Source organism: Trifolium pratense, linkage group LG3 (genome assembly GCF_020283565.1).
Source record: "Trifolium pratense cultivar HEN17-A07 linkage group LG3, ARS_RC_1.1, whole genome shotgun sequence".
In the NCBI taxonomy this organism is placed as follows: domain Eukaryota; kingdom Viridiplantae; phylum Streptophyta; class Magnoliopsida; order Fabales; family Fabaceae; genus Trifolium; species Trifolium pratense.
In genome coordinates this window covers 21,842,461-21,861,888 of record NC_060061.1, presented here as the reverse complement: position 1 = coordinate 21,861,888, position 19,428 = coordinate 21,842,461, and the positions used below count along the sequence as shown (strand labels likewise).

At 28.8% G+C, this 19,428-nt stretch overlaps 1 protein-coding gene and 1 long non-coding RNA gene across 4 annotated transcripts; one reads left to right on the top strand and one right to left on the bottom strand.

Moving 5' to 3' along the window:
- Positions 1-1,096: 1,096 nt before the first annotated feature.
- On the bottom strand, positions 1,097-2,105 carry LOC123913376 (glycine-rich RNA-binding protein GRP1A-like). Its single transcript, XM_045964093.1, has 2 exons — positions 1,891-2,105; positions 1,097-1,637 (listed from the first exon to the last, which is right to left on the bottom strand). Exons 1-2 carry the CDS (start codon positions 2,002-2,004, stop codon positions 1,293-1,295), a joined length of 459 nt encoding a protein of 152 aa, XP_045820049.1. The 5' UTR covers positions 2,005-2,105; the 3' UTR covers positions 1,097-1,292.
- Positions 2,106-14,304: 12,199 nt separating this feature from the next.
- Positions 14,305-19,136, top strand: LOC123913375. 3 transcript variants are annotated; one of them, XR_006811628.1, is made up of 8 exons: positions 14,305-14,496; positions 15,288-15,351; positions 16,024-16,183; positions 17,108-17,204; positions 17,494-17,578; positions 17,921-17,947; positions 18,227-18,279; positions 18,779-19,136. It is a non-coding gene; the product is annotated as an uncharacterized LOC123913375 (long non-coding RNA). The 3 variants fall into 3 exon arrangements; XR_006811626.1 differs by having other exon boundaries at positions 17,494-17,947; XR_006811627.1 differs by lacking the exon at positions 14,305-14,496 and adding an exon at positions 14,997-15,069 and having other exon boundaries at positions 17,494-17,947.
- The last annotated feature ends 292 nt before the right edge of the window (positions 19,137-19,428 follow it).

Genomic DNA, 19,428 nt, shown 5'->3' with positions numbered 1-19,428 from the left:
GATTGTTTTTTACCGCAATTGAAGGAGATTGTTGTTGTTGTTGTTGGGAGATTGGTAAAGCTGGTTGAATTGTAGGATTTGAAGATGGTTTTCAATTGTTGAAGATGGTGAAAATTGTGATTTTTGTAGTTGTTATTTGCCATCATTTATAAAGCTTCATTGAATTAAAAGATGAATTTGAAACCTAACTATTATGTGTCAATTCTTTACTTTTTCTATTCTTATAAATTTAAAATTTAAAATTTTGGGGTTTTAGGGATTTTGTTTGAAGATTTGGTTAAAATTTTGAAAATGTTGGATTGATGAATTTTTTTTAAGCATGGGTTTAAAATTCTGGTTTTCATTGATGAATGCATGAGGAAGATGAAGAAATGAAGAAAAAAAATATTGTCATTTTGGTCTCTGGTCATGTCAGCAATCCACTTGTCCAATTGATGTGTTTACTCAGCATACCAGTATCCAAAAAATACCACATCAACATTTTTAAAAAGTTAACGGTCATTTTTAACGTCAGACTTAGTCGACGAAACAAGTCAAACTTAGTTGATCTAAGTTAAGGTATATCTTTTATGTTGGTTCCCATATATCATTTGTGAACTAGTTATACGTTTTACTACCTTTCCTCAATTGGAGAGAACCACTAAATTTCCAATTTCTTTAGTTTGCAATTTAACCTTCTCATGTAATCTCAAAATTTATAACATTAAAATAGTTCGTTTGATTTTAGCTATGGTCCAAGGCTCTTTGATAAAATCTATATTGACCTCTCAATCAAACCAAAAACTCACTATAGTACCTTACAAAATTGTTCTTAAAATGGTGGGTGATTGAAAATCTCACCAAGAAAATAATGTTCCATTTACCAACCATCATTGACTAGTTCAAACAGATATAGTGGCTTAAGTCCATAATTCCACGTACATTTTTTAGTATTGGTGCATTTTAAGCTTGTATGTGCTCATTGTATGGCATTGTCAACTTTTTATGCAGAATATCCCTTCCAAAAGACAATAGCCAAGGTCCAAGGATGCACAATTTGAATTAATTTTACTTGAATATCCATAAAGTTAAGAATATTTTATTATAAAAGTGTCCATAATCAAAGTCATTTTCATTAGATCTAAGCTTTGTTACTTCCAATTATCCTTTCAATCGATCGTTTATACACAACAACCAGATTCAGAGGTGCACACATACTAGAAACAAGAAACCATAACAAAACAGTTAACATAAATTAGATCCCAACATCTAATCTAACAACTAAACATTATTATTAATCATAAGTCATAAAACTACTCCCTCCAGTTACCACCACCACCACGAGAATAACGGGAACCACCGTCATCACCATAACCACGGTCCCTACCACCACCACCATAACCACCACCACCTCCTCCACCATATCCTCCACCTCCACCACTACTTCTATTGTATCCACCTTCACGACGACCACCACCATACCCACCACCACCACCTCCTCCACCACTGGATCTGTTTTGTGCCTCGTTAACAGTAATGTTACGTCCATCCATGTTCTGACCGTTCATTCCTTCAATAGCATCTCTCATTGATTTCTCATCAGCAAAAGTCACAAATCCAAATCCTCTTGACCTTCCAGTCTCACGATCGTTAATGATCTACACAAAAAACAAAAACAACTCAGATCCAAAAGCATACAAACTATAAACGATTTAAGAACCATTTAGTAACCGATCGATCTTCGTCTTTTGGTAAAAAGATGAAGATGAACGTACCTATTGGGGTGAGTAACAAAAGAAGAATCAAGAATCAAATCATATAGTAACAGAATCAGTAACAGAATAAAAGGTCAAAAGATCACAGATCAGAATGAGAATCATAATCGTGTCAGATCCGCTGCAACAAACGGACCTTCGAATCAATGATCTCGCCATAGGAAGAGAAGGCTTTCTCAAGAGCGTCGCTGTCGGTGGCCCATGCAAGACCTCCGACGAAGCACCGGTATTCAACATCTGCAGAAGACATTGTTAAAAAACTAAACCCTAGATTTTAGGATAAAAAAAAATTATTTAAGAGAAGTAGTAGAAGATTGCAGTGTAAGATATTTTGTGATTTTATACTGAACAAGGTGGAGTTATATATAGAAGGTGATGTGTTGGAATGGTAGGGATATAAGGGTAAATGACGGGAGAAGATATTTTTGATCCTCTTCCCAATGTGTTAACTATGGTCACACTTGTTTCAAAACTTTACTACGGTTACAACAAGGGTTAAACTTTGAGGCAGGACTGATTTAAATATACTTGCTTGGTCATATGAGCTACCGGAGAAAGTCTTACTTAAGCACATACTAGTACCTAACGCGTAATATTTAGGCACATCCAGTAGAATTTTGACAGCACTTAAATAATTGTTACTTTTTTAAAAATAAAATAAAAAGTGTTTTCTTCTCTCTTCACTCTCCCGTCTTTTTTCTCTACAAAATCCATAAATCTCCTTCAATCAACCAAAGCTAAAGCTATCTCCAATCTAAGTTTGAACAGCAACAACACAAATAAATGGAAATGGTTTGAAAAAATCAAGATCCAGTGAATGATAATGGGTCAACTGCCACTATCTCTGTCAATCCAACACCAACATATGAATCATCACCTCACACAACCGAATCTCGCCGATGATCTACCTCCTTCAGTAATCGACTCACTTCCTCTGTTCACTTATTCTTCCAATTATCGCCGCTCCTTCGCTGTCACCGCCGCTGATTGCGTTGATTGGCTCTCCAAGTTTCGTAAATAGTGACCTCCTCTGCTCTTTTTTCCAACATTTGTGCTGTTTTTTCATCATTATTGGATAAACACGAAAATGAATGTGTAGTTGAGAAAACATATTGAGAAGATTAGAATCATAAGATGTTGCAGAGAAATTAGAGAAGAGACAATGAAAGAGAAAGAAGACAGAAGAATGGAAAGAGAGAGAAGGAAAAACATTTTTTGTTTTATTTTTAAAATAGTAATTGTTATTTATGTGCTGTCAAATTTTTACTGGATGTGTCCAAATCATGTGTTGGGTCAGTGCCCAAGTAAGACTTTCTCTGAGCTACTGAACAGGTTAATCGCTAATTCGTGCAGTTTTAAGATCAATTGTTTTGATGATTTTTCTTTTCACTTGTGTAGAAAATTTCGAAAAATGTTTTTCTAATTTTTTCACTAATTTTTTTTTAAAAAAAAAAAACTGTGTTTTGCTCAAAGAGAAAATTGGAAGTGGAGAGAGAAACCATCAATTATTTTTATCCATTTATATTTTCGGATAGGCAGTCAAGGCATTTGTGTTTTTTTTTTAAACAGACAAGGCGTTTGTGTTAAAATTGGGGAGGAAGTCCTCTCCTAGTTCTAGTTGAAGTGGATAATGATAGAAGGGAGAAAGAATCATCTTAATCATTTTGATGTGACATCGGTCATGCGATTTATTGTTTATAGTCTTCTCTCTTCCTTAGGTGGACTTTCGATTTTGAGTAAGTTCCTATGTCAAAAAGAGCAGCCCCACATTTCTTGACACGATAATGGCGGATCAGCGACATCAATAAGTAAAGGAGTTAGGGGCGAAACCTTTCATCTAACAGTCTATCTATATCTATAGCTAGATCAATTCCTTTTATTTCTCACCCGAAGGAACTCGAGATATTTCACTCGTGCGATGCGCGAGTATTACACAGGTGAATAACATATCAAAACGCATAAATCATTAATCTTTATCGGTCTCAATAATATATCAAACGATTTTAGATTTTTGTAAAATTTAACATAGATGATCTATACGATATAAGCTTTCAATCTAACGGTGAATTTTGTAAAATTTATATTCGTTAAAGCAATAATGAGCGGTGTAACATTAATCAAATGTTACACCGGTGTAATTCGATCCCTTCCCTTTTTATCACCTAGTTTTGATTAAACTATCACCAATGTTCCGAATCCGTGAAATCGTAATTTCATTGCCGTATAAAATATAGTTTTGGTAAATTCAAACTATATTTAGTTTTGATTAAACTAAATTAAAACTATATTCAAACTATAGTTTTGGTTATTAATATTATAGAAAATTGAATAAAATATAGTTGTTTTATAGATAACATTGGTTTTGGGCCTTTTGGCATATGTCAAAAAAGCTCACTCTAAGAGTCTGTTTCATGGTTACTTGGTTAGGATAACAAACATAACATGATAAATGTATATCATGACACAATTTAATTTTGGATGAAACAACCTATAATCATTATTAAATTTATTGGTCTTTTTAGTTAAATTTCTTATCATATATGCAAAAACATTGCTTTAAAGTTGTTGATAAATTTTGTAGAGATATCTATAATCTATAATCTATAATATGTAATAAGCCAGACATATTTCCCTTTCTCTCTCCTCTCCTCATTCAACCTCATTCCTCACATTTAATGCATAAATTAAGAATATTCCTCTTATTCCTTTAGGCTCCAATTGGTAAGTTTTAACGGACAATTAATATTGTTAATTCCTCTTAACTCAATTTTCTGTTATATATATTTGGTCTAACAATTTCTTATGATTGTGCTATCTTCAAACTGTGGTGTGTATTTTATTTAATTTTCTCTTTTTCTTCGATCAAGCAAGGATCCACATTTTGAAATTATTTATTTTATTTGTCATTGAATTCTTAAATGAATTATTAATCTTTTTTGTGTGTTTTTGTGTACCTAGATCTAATGGGCATGGTTACAGGTGTTGAAGTTGATGAGCTCTGTGAAAGAAACATGCAAGTTCAATTACAATTGTTATTTTATTTTTTGTTCAATCCTAAATAGTTCCTAATAGGTAAACTGTCAAATACCCTCCTGAAATTTTAAAATTTGTCAAATATACCGCTGAAATTTGGAAATAGGCAAATACTCCCCTAAAATTAAATTATAAAATGTCAATCAAATTGTCCCCTGTTCCGTTTACTCGGTCTATTTCGGGGGGAATTTCCCAATTCCTAATGCATGTATACAATGTAGTCATATTTTTTGTTGGTATTTCAACATTTAGAAGAATTCTAATGTTGGAGATGATAATGTTATTCTATGGTTTGTAATTAAAGTTTTCAAGTTGAGTGAAATTATAAAAGGTCATCATAAAAAATAATCGTATTAGTTGCTAACTTAAAATAAAAATTTATGACAATTAATACTACTAAATTACACTTCCCAAACAATTTTGTTGCGTTGAATCTATTATCTATTATTTGAGAGCCCCTTATGAAAAACAATTGTACACGGTATCTCTCATTCTTTCTCCTCCCTTATTGTTTTAGCCATTAATCTATTAAATAATTTATATGGTTTTTTGTTTTTTTTTTTTTGTTGTTGATAATTATGCCTTTTTTCATAATATTAGTCATTACGGCATATGATTTGCTGTAAAATAATTTATTCTTCATTTAGCATTCAATATCATTATTTGATTATTATCTCTTTATTTCATTGGATTAATTTTTCATTTCGAAAAAAACTGTAAAATAGTTGTCATCTATCATTATTTTCGCAAATTAAATATTATTGCCTTAAATAATGATATTACAAGAGGTGCCAACTTTCACGTCTATTCATTTGGCAGTAATATCATTTTTATTGCCTTAAATAATATTTTCACAGTAATATCATCATTTTTATTGCCTCAAATAATATTTTCGCAGTAATATCATCATTTTTATTGACTAAAATAACTTATTGCCTTAAATATTATTTTCGCAGTAATATCATTATTATTGCCTTAAATAATGATATTACTGCCCCGTAAATTAAACACAGAATGGAAAAGGACATTTGATGTATATATCAAATCAAGGTTAATTATAATTTGATGTATATCATTATCATTACTTTTAGACTTAAATATCAATGTTGAAGATCTTAAAATTCTTTCTTTGGTCGAGATAAGATCAACAAATCTATTCATATATTATTTGGGAGCCTTTTCTCAAATGATAGTGTATACGTGGCGTCTCCAAATGCTTTCTTCTTCCATATTGTTTTGGTCATAAATGTATTTAATATAATTCTTTATTCTTTATATGACAATATATGATTTTTAGTTTTTTCGTTTTTTTTTCTTTCTTTAATCCCATATTGATTGGCAATTCAGGTTAATTATAATCTCATAAGCAAATTAATTAAATGTTGACCAAAGTATATTTGTGGACATAAAACATCTATGTATAGCTGAAAATCCCAATTTACCTTTAATTGTTGTACGTATATTTATTGTTGTACTATTACCGCTAATTTATCGTTACAGAAAATCAACGAAATTGATGTGTTTCTTTATTACTAGCCACTAATTTGGAAATTTCAATGAGACTTTACAAAATTTTAATATGCAATAAACAACAAATTTTTAAAAGAAGATTAGAAAAACAAGTTTTAAATTTTTATTGAGTGATAAAATCTTCTACAACATCTTTATATTAGTATTATATACACAAGTATACAATAAAATATAGTTATTTTTTTGACGAAAAAAATAAAATATAGTTATTGTTTAATTTCACAAATATTATATTTCTTTTTTATTTTCGAAAAAAGCATACATCTCATATTTATGCACATTTACATAAATAAAATGAGTGTACACGTGTTTATAAAAATAATGTCTGGTATTCTCTTTTAATTTATTTTTAAAAATTTCAAACTGGGAGGTTTTATTTAATACTACAATTTTGCTTTTATAATTCAAATTTACAAATTTAGAAAATTACTACTACTGTATAGACTTTTTTTTTTAGCATTAATGTACAATTTTAATTTCCTGCTATTTTATCTATAAATCAGGAAAACTAATTATTAATGGGATTATTTTATGTCTTTGCCTATAAATAATGCTTTTTAGACTTACAGTTTTTACACCATTTTTGTAAGCCTTCTCTAAACCTCTATTTTCTTTGTTCTTTTTATATTGTTCTTTGTGTTCTTATTTTTTATTTTTATTCTTATAAATAAATTACTTTTCTTGCAATTATATATTTTCAAATCATGCCTATATGTTTTTAGATGAATATATGATGTATATTTTTTTTATCCGTAATTACTCCCAAATTATTTTTTTTATTATGATTTTGTCAATATGATATTTTGTATTGGATTTAATTATTATTATATTATATTATGTCTTTTCTCACTTATCTCACTTATGATTGAAATACAAATAAATTTGAAAATTGGAAGGAAAAGACATATGAGACGTGGCCCAAATACTCTATGTTTCTAAAATTAATTACTTATTGTTAGACATGAGTACAAAAAGAGAATGCATCAATTATATTTCAAAATTATAGAAGGCCATTTGTATAGAGATAATTTGAAATTATTGGCAATTATTATAGACAAATGAATTAATTGTCAAATGCATCAGAGAATAGAATGCATGAAAAACAAGTATTTTATAAGAGAGAGAAAGGGGAATATGTATGGCTTTATTCATATTATAGATTTGATAAAAAAAAATACGAACTATAAGAATCTTCTCTAAGAAAACTCATGACACTATACATAAATTTTACAGTGTTATTTTAATTATTATATTATAATAAGATTATAAATATAAATATTTATGTAATTGTCAATCTTCTTTTTGGTTTACAATGTTGACAATGAGGATCGAACTTAATACCTCATGCATACTACCCAACTCCCTCACCACTAGACCAAATATAGTGGCTTATGTAATTACTATAACAAGCTTTATCTTGAATTTTATTTGTTTTGTAATATTATACTTATATTGAATATTAACATTCAATATTTGATGTAGAGTAATAAGTCAGAGTAGCAAACAAGTTCTTCAATAGCCAAGTTTTTGGCCAATGTAAGACCTCTATAAACAACATAAAGTTTCACAAGCATCATGTCAGACGACTCACAAATGAAGCCAGAAAAGTCTGGTAAGTAAAAATATAAATTGTATCTGATAAGACCCTCATAACTAGCTCTAATCGGGGAACCTAATCAACTACCGTCAACGTTGAGGACCACATAAGAGAAGTTTTCATTGTTCCATTTGATGAACCTGTACTAACGTGATTAGAGGAGAAAAAAGATGTGAAAATCTCGACCAAGCTCCGGATGTTGAAGGATAGCTGATTTAAGGACAAGATTCATTGTTTAAATAAATTAAATTATGATATCTCCATATACACCAAACACCAGCCGAGAAGGAATTAGCTTTGGGACACATGGAGCCAACCTTGAGCCAATCATGTGGGTCAATTAAAAAGAAGAAAGTTCAGTCATTGAATTTAATGTGGTGCCAAAAGTTTCTAGAGAATGTATAGTCCTAAACACAATGAAGGAAAGTCGTTTCTTGGAGGTCACATCGAGTAAAAATAGAGGAAGTGTCCAACTTCCGATGATTGAGTAAGGATAAAGCAGGAACCAAATTATGACAGGCTAACCGTAAGAAAAAAATGATATTCGCGTGTAACTATTTTACTTTAAATAAAATGCAGAAAATCAAAAGTTTAGAAATAAAAAAATGATCTTCGAATGTAACTATTCTACTTTATTTTATGTGCGCAGCAAATTTGAATTGTGTAAAATTGTTTTTGTAATAAAAATAAATTTAAATGTATATTGGTCTTCATATTTTCATAAAAGTAAAATTTAGATCCCTTATTAAAAAAAATGATTTTTTGGGCGTTTTTTTCCCCAAAATTTTAGTCATTATTTAATTATTAGCATTTTAATTTTTGAAGTAGCAAAATTTGTTACACAGATTTTTAAAGACAAAAAAATTTGGTGACTTATTAAACATATATATTAGTGTAATTTATCATTTTTTGTGTTAGATAATTATGAAATTTAAAATATTAAAATCTTAATTTTTATAGTTACTTTTTAACCCGTGCTTGGCACGGGTTCGGATACTAGTATGTAATAAGCCAGACATATTTACCTTTCTCTCTCCTCTCCTCATTCAACCTCATTCCTCACATTTAATGTTGATATACATATTAATTAAGAGAAGAAATACAATTATGAGTTTTAATGTCCATTTTCTCACATTTTGAATTTAAAAATTATTTCCTTAATTTTCACGGAGCAATAAATGTGATATAATTTCAGTAATACATTTATTTCTAATTATGGTAAAAATACGTTTTTCTTGGCAATAGAAGATAAATTCTTATATTATTTGTGAATGAAAATCATACATAATGATGGATGAGATGTTTGAACTAATTTATTATCATACGTTGTATTTTTGTTGATTTTTATGTATATGTTTTTTAATATTTTTACTTTTAATTTATACAATATACTTTTTTATGTGGTTTTGCATTGGTAGAATTTTGTGTTATGGTTCTTATTGTTAATTTGATGTAAATATACATGTTTTGATTTCCAGGGATTCCCATGGAGATTGATTTGTGGAGATAAAATTGAGATTCATGTAACAAAATATATGCAACATTCATATTATTGAGGTACTATTATTTTGTGCAATTGTTTATTCTTCTATTTTTCCTACAATTATAATTAATCATGTTATGAAGGACTAAACATATACTCGATTCATATATATATAAATATCACCATTTTATTTATGTGATAGGTATTATTTTTCCTACAATTATAATTAATCATGCTATTATTTTGATATTGATTTATATTTACCAGCAATATGTAGATATCACCATTTTATTTATGTGATAGGTATTTCAGGTATAGTAATATCACTCTTTTTTTGTCTTTATTTTTTTATTCACTTTCTCATCAAATTTTCCTCACATTAATTTTAATCTTCTTATACTTTTGTTTAACCTTTTGTTTTTTCCAGCAACAACAATCATAGGTATTCTCTTTTTCTCTTCACCTCTTTTGTGTGACTTATTTGTATGACATTTTTTTTGGTCTAATTTTTTATACATTTCTATCATAATTGAATACCCTGATTCGAGTGTTTGCAACGTGTATAACCTTAATACATGGTTTCTAATTTTGATTATAATTGTTTTCATTGTTTATTGTAGATTCATGATCCAGTAAAAAGATAAGAATGTTATACCATCTATATATGTGATTGATCTGTGGTTTTTATTTATTTATTTGGTCAAGATATGTTGTTTTTATTTTATATTGGTATTTCTAGACATCTATATCTTTTTTTTTTTTGACAATAGACATTCATATCTTACATGTTAAGAAGATGAAATAATTACATATAGTAGACATCTATATTAATGGACCTCTCTGTTATTAAGAAGATGAAATATTATATTTATCTTACATGTTTATTGAACATCTCTATTGTTATAAAATAAAAATTTGGAACTCTCTATTTGAACATCATTGATTTATTTATTTAATGAAATAAAAGTCATTCCATTTGTTAGACCAATAATGTGTTTTTAATAAGGAAAAGTTTTTCTATAACATTAGACTGATATAAATACAAATAATAAAATGACTTAAAAATTTATTTGAATCTTTTTATGACAAGAAAAAAGTTGTCTAAATATAGCAATAATAAATTCCACAATTTTATGCGGAAAAAAAAATTTCACATAAATTGTTCAATTTATACTTTTATTTTTGGCCAAAATCGTATAAATGGTAATCAATATAATTATGTAATTATGTAATTAAAGAATGACATAAAAAAAAGCTGTACATATGAGAAATATATGCCATTAAAGACTAAGAAATTAATGAATGATGAATATACATAACCGATAAAATAAGAATTATTCTTACTATTAAAACAATTTAAAATAAGAATTATTATTAGTCATTGCAATTGTAATAGGATAAAAAAAATGATTGTAAACATGTTTATTAAAAAAAAAGTGTGATATCCTCTTTTAATTTATTTTTAAAAATTGAGAAGCTTTATACGATTGTGTTTATAATTCAAAATTACAAATTTAGAAAATGACTAATATTGTACAGATTTATTTGTTAGTATTTATTTACACTTTTAATTTTAAGATATTTCATCCATAAATCAGGGAAAATAATTAATGTGATTATTTGATGTCTTTATGTTCTTTTTTTTTTATTCTCATATCTTATTTTTCTTGCAAATATATGATGTATTTTTTTTATCAGTATTTACTCCCGATTTTTTATTTTTATTATGATTTTGTCAATATCATGTTTTATATTGGATTTAATCATCTATTATATTTCATTTGCAGATATGTAGAAAGAATGTGAAATGACTCAATTAAGATCAAGATAATTGCAATTGAGGAGAAAATTGATTTATTTTTTATTAGGTTAGAATTATTTTCCGTATTATTTTTTATTTATTTAGAGTAGACCACCAAAGAGGAGAAAAGGCGATATAATTTCTCATACTCCTTTATTCTTTTATATTTGGTTAGTTAATCTTTATTGTTAATTTCTTTCAAAACTTGAATGTGATTTATTTGATCCAACTTTTTTCTTTTTTGCAGATGATTCAAGGTTTATTTTTGGTACTTTCAATATTTTTTTTATTGGCAGTTTCAAGATTCATAAACTATTGATTTTATTGTAATTAAATTTGAATTAATTAGAGTTTTGAAATGTTTACCTGAAATACAATTTTTATTGTTCATATGAATATGTTATAGAGTCGATTGAAATTTGATTTATCATTTAATTAGTTTTGTGTGTTTGTCACTTTTGGTTGATCTTATAATTGTAACATGGAAATTTGGATATTTTGTCCAAAAAGTTTATATAAGGGAAACATGAAGAAAAAAGTGTTTATGTGTCCAAAAAAAATAAAAAAAGTTTATATAAGGAAAACATGAAGAAAAAAACGGAAAAAGGTAATTAAACGGAGAAAATTAAAGTTTATGTGTGTAAATTTTTGTTTTGTACGTGGAATATTATTTAGAAGTTTCACTGCCAATTTCGATAAAAAAAAAAGTTTCATTGTCACTCAATTGCTCAAGTCAAATATAGAAATAATATATAGCTAGCGTATTAATATTACACTAACACAAAATTGGGCACACAAAGAAAAACACATAGTATAGTTTTTTAACAAAAGAAAATAACAAGTCTACAAAAATATGCATTCTCACCCAACAAAATAAATTAATATGCATTAATTATGACAATAAAGAAATCTATAGATTCATACATTATTACGGGATCTATTCTATTTTTGTAATATATATTATAGTTTGTATTTCTACTCATGTTAATATGAAGGACTATTTTTTTGTAATTTCTACGAAAACTTATATATCTATTAATATATATTAATATGAAGACCCATATTTTTTTTTTGTAATTTTTATGAAATCTATATTTTTATTCATATTAATACGATGACAATTTTTTTATATATATTAAGGAGGCCTAAAATCCCAAAAGAAAAACAATTACATAGAAATCACTCGAGGGGTAGTGTTTTCCAAGAAATCAAAGTGAAATATAACCCTAATTTGAGTTGGACAAGCATAAAAAAATTACAACATACATCAATAGGGGCCTATTTTTTTATTGTAATTTATATGATAACATATATTTATACTTCTGCATATATTAATATAAAGACCTATTTATTTTATAATTTTCACGGAATCTATATTTTTAGTTATATATTAATAGGGAGACTACTTTTTTTTAAAAGCGAAGGACCATTTTTTAGCGAAGGACCATTTTTATGTGCATAGATTTTACAGTCGTTCTACTATACTATAGTTCCTTTACTTTCTTTTTTTTTTTAAAAAAAATTATAAGTGACAAAAAAAGATGATGTGGCAGCTGAGTCACTTAAGTGACTTACCACATCAGCATTGACTTGGTCAAAATTGACCTTTTGCAAAATGAGGTAAACATAGGGGACCAAAAATGCTATTTTGAAACATAGAGGGCCAAAATTGCAACTTTGCAAAACTTGGGCCAAAAGTGCAATATAGCCAAAAATTGATTATATTTTTTTTGACAAAAGGTAAGGGATTAATTTTAGACTCAACTAATTAAGTTTTTAAGTTCTCGCTTCTTTGCCACATGATGCGAATAACTCTAGCATGTGTTATACTTGAAATTCTCATATCCTCCACCTTATGTGGACAAAATGATTCCACTTGACGAACGTTAAAATGATCGTTTATGAAAATTTACTTAGTGGTCATAAATAAAAACATGAAAATTTGACTTTAAAGGTTCATGATAATTCCACTATTTATCTACAATTTTTTATTATTGACTTTTTACGACTATAAAGACATCTTTTATAATTTATATTAAAAAATTGCAAATTTTATAAAGAGTTAAATAAATTTTTTATTTTTATAAATATCTCAAATTTCGTTTTTACTCTTTATAATTTTTTTTTAACAAATTTTGGTCCTCAAATATTTTTCGTAATAACTTTTAGTCTATGCTTTTAAGTCAATTCATGTGTCTTATTTTTCGTAACGACTTTTAGTCTCTGCTTTTAAGTCAACTCATCTTTTGTTAAAAATTCTAAACTTCAATAGGAGAATTTCGATAAATTTTTTAACAAAAGATGAATTTTTAAATGCCAAATTTTTTTTTTTGACGAATTAAGCGTCACAAACTTAAAAATTGATATTTAACTCATCCCATGCTAAAAACAATTAAAATTTTGCAAGATAGATTTCTATATATTTAATAAATATGACCGTGAAAAAAATTCAAAATTTCATCATTTTGAGATTCTTATAACAAAATAAACATAAATATGAATAAAAAAACTCTTTTAGAAATATAAAGAGTGCATATGAGTTGACTTAAAAACAAGAATCAAATATTGTGACAAAAAATATTTAAAGGACTAAAATATGTTAAAAAGAATACAGGGACTAAAAATAAAATTTAAAATATTTATAGAGATGAAAAATTTCTTTTAACTCTTTTATAAATATATTTTTTACCCGTGCTTGGCACGGGTCCGGATACTAGTATGTAATAAGCCAGACATATTTCTCTTTCTCTCTCCTCTCCACATTCAACCTCATTCCTCACATTTAATGTTGGCCTCTTTCTCTTTCTTCACAAATGCTGGCCTCTTAGCAACTCTACTCTCTCCTTATTAAAAGTCCAATCTTCATTTAACCATTAATGTCATTATTTCATTTGCTCCTTATTAAAAGTCCAGTCTTTTCTCCCTTATTCTCGGTGCAAAATTTAATGCTAAAATAAAAGTCCTTTACTTTGAATTTGACTCAAGAAGTTTACAAAAACCCTAGCCGTCTCACTCCTCACAGTGGTGTCGTTATCATCCTTTCTCAAATCACCTCCCTCTCGCCATCCTTCATCTTACACTATCTTCATCCCCAAATAATCGTATACTTCACATTGCAACGCCACATTACGCCTCTTTGCTCGACCACACCACCTCTCTCTCTCTGCTCGGCCGTATCAAATCAAAATCGTCGGAAAAGTCAGTCTCCGCCACCACCACAAAAAATTTCTCTATCTCCTTCTCCCTTTTCTCTATCAAAATCGCCGGAAAAGTCAGTCTTCGCCACCACCACAGAAAGGTACAATTTTTTTAAATCTATAATTTTTCTAGGTTTTAGTTTTCTGGAAAATTTTGATTTGGGAAATTTTGATTTGTTTATTTGATTGATTGATCGAATAAATACAGATACTCAATCCTTCTTATTGTGTTTTCATGTTGAGTTAGAAATTTTATATCATGGAGTATTTATTGATCCCAAATTACCAGCATGATCTCTTTACATGTCTTCTTTAGTTTTCTCAACTAAAATTACCGATTGCTAGATTGGATTGTCATCATGGTTTTAAATTGTGGTTTTTAGCTACGGTTATGCTGCAAACCTTTAGTTTGCAGCTGCAATTATGGCTGCAACTTAAAACCATGATTGTTAATTGTTTTGTTGATGAATTTTGTTAAATGAATGTGTTCGGGTATGGCGCCAGAAAGTAGGAGGGCGGTTTATCGTGACACTGCGAAAACCTTAGCTTCATTACATTCTGCTAATGTGGATTCCGTTGGTTTGGGAAATTTCGGACGACATAATGATTATTGCAAAAGACAAGGAATAGTGAAAGTGCATTCATGAAAAACATAACAGAAGAATACTTTTGGTGTGAGTGTTATATAATTGGAATTCTCCATTGTTAATGGCTTTCATTTTGCTATTGCGATTACTATTTGATTTTGTTTTGATGAAGTGTGAAATCATATGATTCCTGCCTTTCTTTTTTTCTATTCTTTTGTGTGTTTGATTTCTCCAATAGTTTTTATTCCTTCTACTGCAATGTTTTTTTATTGTTGCTACTGTAATTTTGATTTTGCCTTTCACAGAAATTGAGTTATAAAAGCTAGCATCTGGAGTTTACCCTTACTATGAAGGAAAAGAGTATAATTGGTATGTTTGCATCATACTCTTTTGTTCAAGTTTCCTACATTGCAACACACATAGTGAATGCATTAATGAATACTTTAAAAAATTGCAACTTTCAATAGTGCAATAACTGTATGTGCACTAAGAGATTACTCGCGCAATGGGCTGCTCACCGGTGATGCTCTAACATCAACGGCCAATAAGTTGTTTTGCAGCAAGGATCGAGAACTTGCCATTGCTTCCTTTTTCGAAAACTCTTTTCCAAAATGACGATCACACATTGTGTTTGAATTTTTGTTCTTTGCTTCTCCTGTACCTATTGTTATTGAGAGATAGCTTAATAATATTTGCCTATTCAAAAAAAAAAAAACATTGTGTTTGAATGATGCTTTTTTTTCCTTATCCGCTTCACTCTTTTTGTTCGTCAATAACGACTCATCTCCCTTTGACCACTGTTCATCCCTGCAAATCGAAGGAGGAGGATTATTTCTGCCGTTTAATTTAATGGGTATATATAGCCTTTCCGTTATGTTAACTGCTTAATGAAGGACTCCTTTGATTTTATTATATTTTTTGATATTTTTTATCACATTCACTGCTTGATAAATGACTCCTTTGATTTATTTATTTTTTAATTTTTTCTTTCATTTTTCTTATGCTTAAATGTGACTCCATGCTCAAAAATCGATCATGCAGGTTTATACAGGAATGTAATTAAATTGAACACTTTTGTAGCACAAACAAAAGCTTAAATGTGACACCATTTTTCTTGGTGCAATTTCACATCAAACACTTTTGTAGCACAAGCAAAAGCTAAATATAATACAAAACAAGGTGTAGTCATGGCTAAAAAAAGGTATATACTAGATCTAATTTTTTTATTCCATTTTCACATGCTTGCTATACAACATTGTCTTTTCTATTTTGATTATTTATGCCAAGTAAAGATTATTGGTTTATAATGCTTTATATATGACAGACTTTTGTGCCTTGCCATTTATAAGGCTTTTTTTTTAAGCAAAAGAAGTTGGTAGCAGCAAGCTAACCAACCCAAAATATATAGATAATAAGAAAAAGAGAACAACAAAACAAGATAGACGGGACAAAAACTAAAACTCCACCAAACACAATATCTAAACTATGGTAGCATATGAAATGATTCCCAATATGTTTGCTGCTTAGTTTGTGGCAAGGAAAAACTCAAAACTATGGTAGCATGACTAACTAGAACTTTTTTGGTAATTTGCTCTTTTACTTTTCAGATATTAGTTGCTCAATTTTGTAAAGCCTAATCAAGAGTTTGGGTAGAGCTTAAGTTAAGGCTATATTAATCTCACAACAGTTTTGTTTTTTAAAGATTTGATATGCCATGACAAGACATGGGTTGCTATGGTGTCATGGAACATGTCTAAAGACATCTAATTAAATGGGGTTCATTGTTGTTGCGAAGAGAAATGGGGTTTAAAGGTATATTTTCATAGCTATAGTTATAGTTATAGTTTTTTTACTATAGTTATAGTTATTTACAATATTTCTGCAATTTCTTCATTGTTTATTTGTAGATTTCGTTTTTCTCTTCAATTGTTTGTTTTGTTTTGTTTTGTGGATAGTGTTTTTGTGATGCCTCTGTCACAATATAAGTGGGTCACTTATAGTGTGATACTTTTTGTCTTGCGAATTTGTTTTAAGTGAATCAAAGCAATGGATGATTTATGCCCTGTGTTCATTACTTTCTTATTCATAGTTCACAACGGCTGATTTATGTTCATTGTGGTTGTAGGCATTTTACCTAATGAATATCATGTTATTTCGGGCAATTGGTTGCTGCTGCTGCTTGTGTGAGAGCTCATGTCATTGTTGATGTTGTTGCTGGTCAGGTTGAGCTTAATTTTCTTATTTATTGAGTCCCTTTGTTTTCCTTCAATTTCTTTTTGGTTTAGAGTTGCATGCAATAGAACCACTGCTGGAGTATTTTTTGCCACCATTTGTGATTTTCACACTGTCACCTATCTTCTTATTTCAGATAGATAATTATTTTTAATTCATAAAATGTGTTGATATAATAATGAAAATGCATAATGACACTGTGAGGTCATTTGCTTTCTTTCTTCCTTTTATGATTGATATTGATATTCATTTTATTATCTACTGGTTGTCTTTTGACAGAGGATATCTCTTCTCCACATGGGGTAAGAGTAGCTATGGAGATGCAAGCATAACCAAAACAATATAAGAAGTACAAGCTCTAAAGGTAAGCTCTAGAGGAAGAATTGTACAAGATATGAAATTTGAATTCCAGCCAATGTAAGTTTGAAATTTGAATTCCCCTCTTATTTTTTTGGATTTTTTTTATTGATATAGTAGTTTGATTGGAGTTCTATAAACTTCATTCAGAAAACTTCTCAAGTCATTTGTTCAAAACCATTCTCTTTTCAAAATTTCAAAATTGAAACTGACATGGTAATTCCAAAGTGCTTAGATTATGGATTTTCGGTGATTGTAGCGATGATTAAGATTTCTATTGTTCTTTATTTGGTTGATTTGATTCTGCTACCAATCCCATAGATGCTATGTTGCTATGTATTTTTTTCAGGTTCTTGACACACCAATCCAACCAAAGGTATTTTCTTCTTTTCTTCTTTTATGAATCTTAACTTTGAATATGTGTGTAATCTTTTATCACTATTATTTATTGTTTTTTTTTCATCACATATTATTCATTTCTCCTTATTTTTGGAACCATTTGTTAGTTTGAGTATGGTTCTTAATTTCTTAATTTGTTTGTGTTCTATCGGATCTTGACATGATTTAATTGTTTTGTTTGGAACTTAAATTTCAGTGTATCCAAATGTAAAGTTAAGACATGAACTTAACATGATTGTTTTGTGTTGTTCTGCAGCTACTACTTATTGTGCATATTGGAAGGATAATTCTCTGTGTCATAACTTAGATGTAAGTTAAAACAAGTTTTGATTGTTTTTTCTAGAGGTATACTTGCTTAGCTTATTATGATTTGGAGTTAAACCATTGTGTTATTAGTAGATTTCTAATTTTCAATGGAATTGATCTATTGTTTGAGTGAGTAGTATTCCTTAATATAGTGGTTCAGTTTTTTGAGTCAGAATTTGAGACAAACAAATCAAAGTAGTAAACCAGTGTTTGCTGATACTACAATTAGTTACAGTCTTTGAAACTTAGATGGTGTGATAGAGTTGCTGATGTTGGACTTCGAGTGATCAGTTTAGCATAAGAATATGTTAGTTCTGAGAGATTACCAAATAACATAAAAATGCCAGAAAATTGTATTTACACATTCAATGGTCAATGAAGATGTTTAGCATGTTATCTTTGAAGAGAAAAAAAAAAACAAGTGAGAAGACACTTTTTAAAGGTCGCTTTTTAATGAGATGCCTATATGAAAGAGGAATATGAATTTTGGATAATCTTGCAGATGATGGTGTGAATTGGTAAGGCAAACATGAGCCCCTGCCTGAGGTCTCTCGGACTATACTTCTGCACAAACATTGTAGACAAGGAAATAATTGTTTTTTATTGTTTAATTGGTAATAATTGTTACTTTTCAAAAAAAAAAAATTTGTTTTAGGTTCTTTTTTGTGTTGGATGAACAATTGATACTGAAACAGGTAGAGCTTTTTAAGAATAATATTGTTTGTGCATATTTTCTTAATTATTTTTGTTCTTTAGTGTATTAACGACACATATTTGAGCTGCAAACTTCTCTATCATTATAGTCCCATAAGATTTTAATCATAACTTGAAAGGCAACAAACCAGATGTTAGAGGAAGCTTCTGCTATGTTGTTTGTTATATGATAACATATGTTTATTGAGCTTATTCATTTGCAATACATATGTTTATTGAGTTCGTTCATTATGAGTGTATTTTCGTTGCATTTGGTCTTATGATCGTGTTGCCTGATGTTGGGCTATTAATTAATTACCATCATAATTTTCATTTTCATGTTTATACAATTGCAATTCTAGGTTCTATAAATACCTTAAATTTTCATTTTCAGATTTTACTGTTATTGTTTCGCAAGTTCAATGCAAAGGGCTTGCCGATGTTATTTTCAAATACATT

What these genes read in the sequence shown, in the direction of transcription:
- LOC123913376 (XM_045964093.1), bottom strand. Translation starts at nt 2,004, where the DNA reads ATGTCTTCTGCAGATGTTGAATACCGGTGCTTCGTCGGAGGTCTTGCA. An exon ending in GCGAGATCATTGATTCGAAG is followed by an intron (nt 1,638 to 1,890) that starts GTCCGTTTGTTG and finishes TTTTTTGTGTAG; the next exon opens with ATCATTAACGATCGTGAGAC.